This window comes from Oxyura jamaicensis, chromosome 11, assembly GCF_011077185.1.
Source record: "Oxyura jamaicensis isolate SHBP4307 breed ruddy duck chromosome 11, BPBGC_Ojam_1.0, whole genome shotgun sequence".
Lineage (NCBI taxonomy): Eukaryota > Metazoa > Chordata > Aves > Anseriformes > Anatidae > Oxyura > Oxyura jamaicensis.
The window spans coordinates 18,973,996-18,980,535 of record NC_048903.1 but is presented as its reverse complement, the minus strand read 5'-3'; the positions used below and the strand labels follow the sequence as shown (position 1 = coordinate 18,980,535).

General features: G+C 50.2%; 1 protein-coding gene across 1 annotated transcript in view; it reads right to left on the bottom strand.

Annotated features, from left to right (window-relative positions):
- Positions 1-5,116: 5,116 nt before the first annotated feature.
- The window catches only part of JPH3 (junctophilin 3), a 47,854-nt gene continuing 46,430 nt past the window's right edge, over positions 5,117-6,540 (bottom strand). Inside the window, exon 5 of the mRNA XM_035336799.1 lies at positions 5,117-6,528. Within this exon, the coding sequence (XP_035192690.1) occupies positions 6,448-6,528 (81 nt within the window). The 3' untranslated portion in view covers positions 5,117-6,447. The remainder of the gene's footprint in view (positions 6,529-6,540) is intronic.

Below are 6,540 nucleotides of genomic sequence, written 5' to 3'. Positions count from 1 at the left end.
AGAAGCAGTTGTGATCAGTGAACAGTTTATGACCAGTGAAACGTCCTACCTTGAGACCTGATGGCATTTTGAGGTCAGGAGGAAGTGGGCTTACACACAACGGGTTTTTTCATCCCTTCTTCCTTGACTCAGCCCTTCTTCTCAAAGCATCTCTTTCCTTGCAGCAGAGCAGTGCCATTTGCCCACAGAGACAACAGATGGGATACAAGCGTGTCTGTTGCAGCAGGCAAGTGATGACTTAAGTTGACACCAGAAGGCACTGGCTGTCCTTGTGCAGAGAAATCCAGGGTGCCATGGGTATTCTTTTAGCAGGGGCATCACCAGGGAGCCAGCTCTCAGGAGAGCAGTACTAGGTCCTACAAGGTTAATTAGAATGTAATAAAGGCTAAGTAGAGCAGGCTGCCCATGTGATTTAATTGTCAAGGTAAAAACATGTTTGACAGGGAGGAGCCTTGCATGCAAAATAATGGGAGAGGTGCAAACAACTCATTTATAACCTAAGCAAGAATCTGTAGTGCTCACTTGGCTAACAGCAGCTTTGTGTGTTTGTGACAGCCATGGGTTTCTGTGCAAAGTTTTGAGGAATCTGCCACTGAGTTGCATTTGCTGACTTTTTTCCTTTCCGCCCTTGTTTGAAAATAGTGGTTTTGAAATCACAGCATCTGTGCACAGGGCTCGGTTCCAAAGGCCCCGCCAGAGAAAGGAATGTGCACTTTTTGCCAGATCTACTTTATCATTTTTTTTCCCCGTTGATTATTTCTAATACAGACACATACCCGGAAAGAAGTTTTCCCCCTCGCTGAAACCTGGTAGCGCTGTGCCAGGGATGGAGAGTAGTTCTGAACGGTGCTACTGCAGCCACAGGGAAAAAAATCTCCCTCCGCCCTTCTCCGGTACAGAGAGTTGGATGAGGGAAGCAGATGCATCAGTCGAGCTGCAGTCTGTGCAGTGATAGTCTGAGGTTTTTCCTTTCATCTTTTGCTCGAGGGCTCTGGAACGTAGTCGTGGCTGTGCTCGGTGCCAAGCTAAGGACGACTGGGGAAGGCACAGAGTGGAAGTGACAGGCTCCCAGCACACCGCTGGCCTCGCAGAGCCCAGGGAGAAGGGGCTTTGGGGTGGGTTGGAGAGGAGATGTTGGCTTCCTGGGGCTGTTGTGGCTGTGCTGTGAGATTGGGCTGACCCAGGAGTGCAGTTTGGTTCAGTTTCTCCTGGTGCTGGGGTTTTGGTTGAGCCAGCATAGGGGGAGGTTGGTCTTACAGCCCGGTGCAGGAGGTGCTGGTGGCCATCCTTAGGCTGCGTGCTGGGAGGATGCTGGCCTGGCCTGGAAATTGAGGCTCAGTTGTCAGCTCTGACAAAATGAGCCTGTAGCACTGTAATTGGAACAGCCTGCGTGGGGACTGAAGCCCACACAGCGTCCGCTCTCTCTGGAGCATTTGCAGCCGTTGGACTTGAGACAGAAATTAATTCTGGTGCATCTGCAGCCACTGCTCAGAGGAACAAACGAGACAAATGCAGCACTCCCTCGGAGCCTTGCAGCCAGCGACAGCCGCAGGATGTCTGGGCACGCCGGCCCATCTCATGCTGGTGTAACCCTGGAAGCCTTGGAAGCTGTCACGTGTTGATTCAGCAAATAAAACCTCTGATAAAAGGTAAAAGATTTCCATGGTGGAAACCTGAGCAGGGAAGCCTGATTATGACTACTATGCTTGGTGCCTACAGAGGAGATTCTGCCCTGGACTTAAATTTAAGCTGTGATGCTTTGGTGTCAGGCTGTAACGGTACTTCAGTCTTCTGAACATTGACTAAAAGTCCACTGAAGCCTGTTGCTGGGTCAGATAGCTGGTAGTTTTTCATGTATTAGGCCCAAAAAAAGAAGGAGGTAAGTATTTTGCAGCCAAGCATCAGTGAAATGCCTAAAATGATACCCAAGGGAAGGGCTGGGCCTAGAATTTGGTGGAAAACGAGGAGCTGAGAAACTCCAGCAGTGTCTGTCATAGGAATAGTTATTCTTGTCTGATTTGTGCAAAGAACAGCTTGTGCCTTTTTTTTTAATGTATGAACACCCAGATAAAATTCAATTATTCCTTTGGCATCCTTCAGAGCATTGCATTTGCCCATCTTGTTGTAAAGGGGTGAATACGTAAACATTTACATAGCACAAAGGGATCTCAATTTATTATATCTGGAAACATTTTTTTTTCAGCTAAAAGAAGGCTGAAAGATATATATATATATTTAACTTTTTGAGGGAACTATTCAGTAATTCCTTTTCTTTTGGGCCACACGCATCCTGTAATTGCATTGTAAGCAACACGGCGAAATCAGGTTTTTCTATCACACTTACATGCACAGCTAGAAAGGAGAACAGAGACCAGGGCGAGTGCCAGCTGGAATGCGTTTTACTTCAGGAGCTGCACAGCAAAGGCTGCGGTAGAAGGTGAGTGGTTTCACATCTAGCTCGAGCTCAGCTTGCAGCACATGCTTCTCCCCACATTAGTGTGTGATTGGGGTGTGGAAGCGCGTGAACCGTGCTGTGGTGCATGCCAGAGAGCATCCAGGGTAAGCGGGCTGGCCCAGAGGTGTGAATCCCACTTTGTGAGGGCAAAGGGGGAAAGGGAACACAGCAACTGCTTCAACTTCTGCTGGGAACCAGCAGTTGGCCCAACAGCAGCAGCATCCTTCACCAGTAACCCGCGGTGACTTCGCGTGGTGGGCAACCAAGGAAAGAGCCTGGGATCAGCGTGGTCTGTGCTGAAGGGGCTGGGGAGCAGCTCTGCAGCTTACAGGAGTCGTTCTCACAGCTTGTCCTTCCGACAGGACCTGGTACCTGACACCAAAACGCAGCTGCTGCTGGGGCGGGTGGCGCCTGCTTTTCTGCAGGAAGGAAGGGGCTGGGTGTTGGGGTCCTCACCCTGTTAAAAGAAGTGAGTCTGGCAGGGAGCCCGAGTCCTGCTAGGCTCAGTGCTGTTAACGGGGTACCAAACTGGGGCTGGAAGGCAGATGACAGCCAAAGACAGTTCTAAAAAATTCCTACTTTCCTCCCTTAACTTGCCAAAGCCTATCGGGACATCCCAATACTCCACGGGTTTCAGTTAAGCCCTTCATCATCGATACAACATCAATTTGCCTCTCTTCCTGTCGCAGCCTCGAGTTACTTATTTTTTTTTTTAGCAGTACCAAGGCTTCACAACTGCACAAAACAAATAGCTGCAGCAGCAGCTCGCTATTTCTGCAAGATCAGGCCCAGGAGGCCCACCGCTCGCAGCAGCCAGGTCTCGGGTGCAAGCAAAGCAGACGCCAGATGGGCTGGTGAGAAGCCGATGTGCAGGCGGGCGGAGGGGCTGTGTTCCTTCTTTCTTGCCTTCCCCAAAGATGTGGTGCCAAGCCAGCTGTTGCTCACAGGGGTGTCCTGGCCGGAGGGTGCCCACGGGGGATGTGCAGCCCTCGTGTCAGCTCCGGCACTCAGCACAAGGGCAGGAGGGGCGGCGGGTGGGCTGCTTCCTCCAGCCCCTCTGCTGCAGGAGCATAAAATCACTGCCGCAGCCTACAAAGTACGAGATAAACCTTCGGCTGTTCCCGTGCATCTGTCGGCGTGGACATAAAACAGCAGGGATGGACGCTTTACACAGATTTATACACCACGGTGACGGACGTTTTAATGTGCCTTAGGTAGATAGGTGTGAGTCCGGGGCTCGTAAGACAGGGAAATATGCTGAATTACCTCTCTCCCCGGGCTACTTCTCAAGAATATTTCTGGCCTTGGGCAGATGTGAAAAGCCCAGGACTAAGACAAATTGCTCAGCTCCCCCTGATTAATAAAGGCGCCGTTATTTTTAAACACGGGGGGTGGGAGCCAATTAATATTAGTCTTTGGCTATCTCTCATGCTGAACAGACTTCAGCCCGACCAAGGATTTATCCCAAGGAATAAAGAGATGAAAAATCTGAGTTGCGTTTGCTGTGCTGTGTCTGCACATAACTGCTGGTACGTGGGCAAGAGCAGGAATAACTAGTCGGCCACCGGTGTGAAAAAGCTAGCCGTGAAATCACCAGTGCCTGTCCTTGGTAACGAGAGGCATTGATAATGAGACACATCTAGATACCATACCGTGTTTGCATGTATTTAACCTGCTCCCTTGTGTCATGCACTCCACCGAAATGCACCAAAAAAACTTCTCCAGAGTCTTTATGAGGAGCTGGGGCCGGAATTACAGAATGCATCACAGAGCTCCCGGGGCTGCAGCCACAACAGGGCATCGCTGGGTTCCTCTCAGGCACGCAGCAACCATTGGAGAGTACAAAAAGGTGACTGAGGAAAAAGGAAACGCCAAAAAAACAGTGGTGAGGTACCAAGAGGGTGGAGACTTCTCGTGGAGCAACAGGAGGTACGTCGGTGACATCTGCCCTGTCCACCCATAGCCCTCGGCCTGCAAGGGGGAAGGAAGAAAAACTGCGACAGGGAGGGAGAAAGACCGTGTAAGGAAAAGAACTGAATTTAACTGGCACATGCTCTAATCCTTAGTTTATTTCTGGTTAAAAATATAGCAATCCAGTGCAGTGTAATAAGAAATCTGCTGAAAAGGTAGCAGAGAAACAGCTAAAACAGAAGCAAAGCAAAGCTGAGGCCGCGTTCAGGGCTGTTCCCACAGCTCTGGGTGGGAAATGCCGGGGAGGGTCCCCCCCCGCCTCCCACCCCGCTGCAGCCGTGCAGGGGCCACATCCTGCATGGGGCTGCGGACCCACGGTGGGGACACCCGGGGGGGGGGAATTTTGGTCCCCAACCCGAAGGGAGCAGCATCGCCGAGCTCCCAGGTGGGGCAAGACGGCGCTCGTGGTGCCAGGGCACGGGAGGAAACCCTGCGGGAGGGCTTGGAAGGCGCCGGGACGCCGGCCGTAGGCGGGCGGCGGAGCTAAGACCACGCTCTGGTGATTGGGACCATAACAGCTCAGAACAGGGATACGGCATCTTTAATGAGTATGCATATTATCAGGGGGGAGACAGGGGAGGGGAGAAAATCAAGGCAGGCATATTACAAAGATGGTAGAAACGAACAAATTAAGTGACATAGAAAAAAAAGAAAAGAATACATCCTTAGAGGCTGCCATTGCCAATGACGTTTGTTTTTTTGTTTTTCTTTTTTTTTCTTTTTTTTTTTCTTTTTTTTTTTTTTTTTTTTTTACAGGGACATGTTGGAAGCTGGAATATACATCCTGCATTACAAAGTGCAAAATACTACATGCTCAGAGCCCAAGCATGATGTCTGAAACAGTCCACAGCAAGATGTAAGAGACAAACCCACCACCCTCTCCCTCCTCTCTGGGACATGCTCCAGTGCTCCTCCCCAGATGCCTTTAGAAAAAAAACATTTTTATTTTTTTTTAACCTTATTTTGCTTTATTTTACGTTATACTAGGTGGGTCGGAATCGAGCCCTCTCTCCCCGCCAATCTGCTCCCTGGCACCTCTGTGCATGGACGTGTTTGGGATGGGATGCTCGGCGCGGAGTAGTGCTGCTCCTCGCGGGTCGCCGTGGGCTCGGGGGTGTTGGGGTGGGGGGGAAATCTGGGCACAAATTCTGACCCAGGAGAAAGTGAACAGAAAGCAGCCCGGGGTGGTTTTCCAGCCCTGCCGTGAGGGGGAGCAGCCCGGGAGGAGGATTGAAGGCAGGAGGGTGGTGGGGCCGCCGCTCACACCTTGTGTTCCCCGTTCCCCCCCCGCCCCATGGGGTTTCGCAAAACACCCCTTGCAGCTTGGTTTTAAAAACAAATAAAATGGGGCCGGGCGCCCTCCTCCCGTCCGTCACATCCAGGCAGGGCTCGTGCCTTCCCCGCGCTCCTTCTCGCCTCCTTCTTCCACCGACTCTTCTCCATTCGTGACGGGAGAAGGGAAGAAAAGCACCGGCTGCCTGATTTTGCTTTTCTCTCCCATTTACTTTAATCGTTAAAGCTGTTGTGGATTTCCCTGGGAAGCTCAGCCTGGAGCATCCCAGGACCCGTACACATGACACGGAATCTCCCCACAGTCCCCTCGTCTAGTCTCCGTTTTGGGTTGGTTACCGTTGTTACAAATAGATATTTTTTTTTTGGGGGGGGGGGTTGAGGGGAAGGGAAATGAGGTTTTATTTTGTTGGGATTCCTTCTCATCCTTTCCAGTGTTGGGGGGGCAGAGTGTTGCTAGCATTTTGCCATGCCACACAGCATAGTGTTATACAAGCAAAGAATTTTGGCTAAAATCCAAAAAACATTACCCAGGAAAAAAGGCAAACTGTGAGTGAGACTCGATCGTTTGTTGTTCTTCTGTGAAAAGACTTGGAAATTGTCGTAGGACAGTTCGAGTTATGATTTTTTTTCCCTTTTTTTTTTTTTTCTTGTTGTTGTTTGGTTGTTTGTTTTTTTTTTCCCCCATTCATACATGTAACTGTTATTTTTGCAAACAAGACAGTCTTGAGTTAGATGAAAAAGTTAATAAACAAAATGGCGACTCCGATATTTAGTAAGATCACCATGACTACCAGAATGGGAGCTGAGCCCTGCAAGAGAAA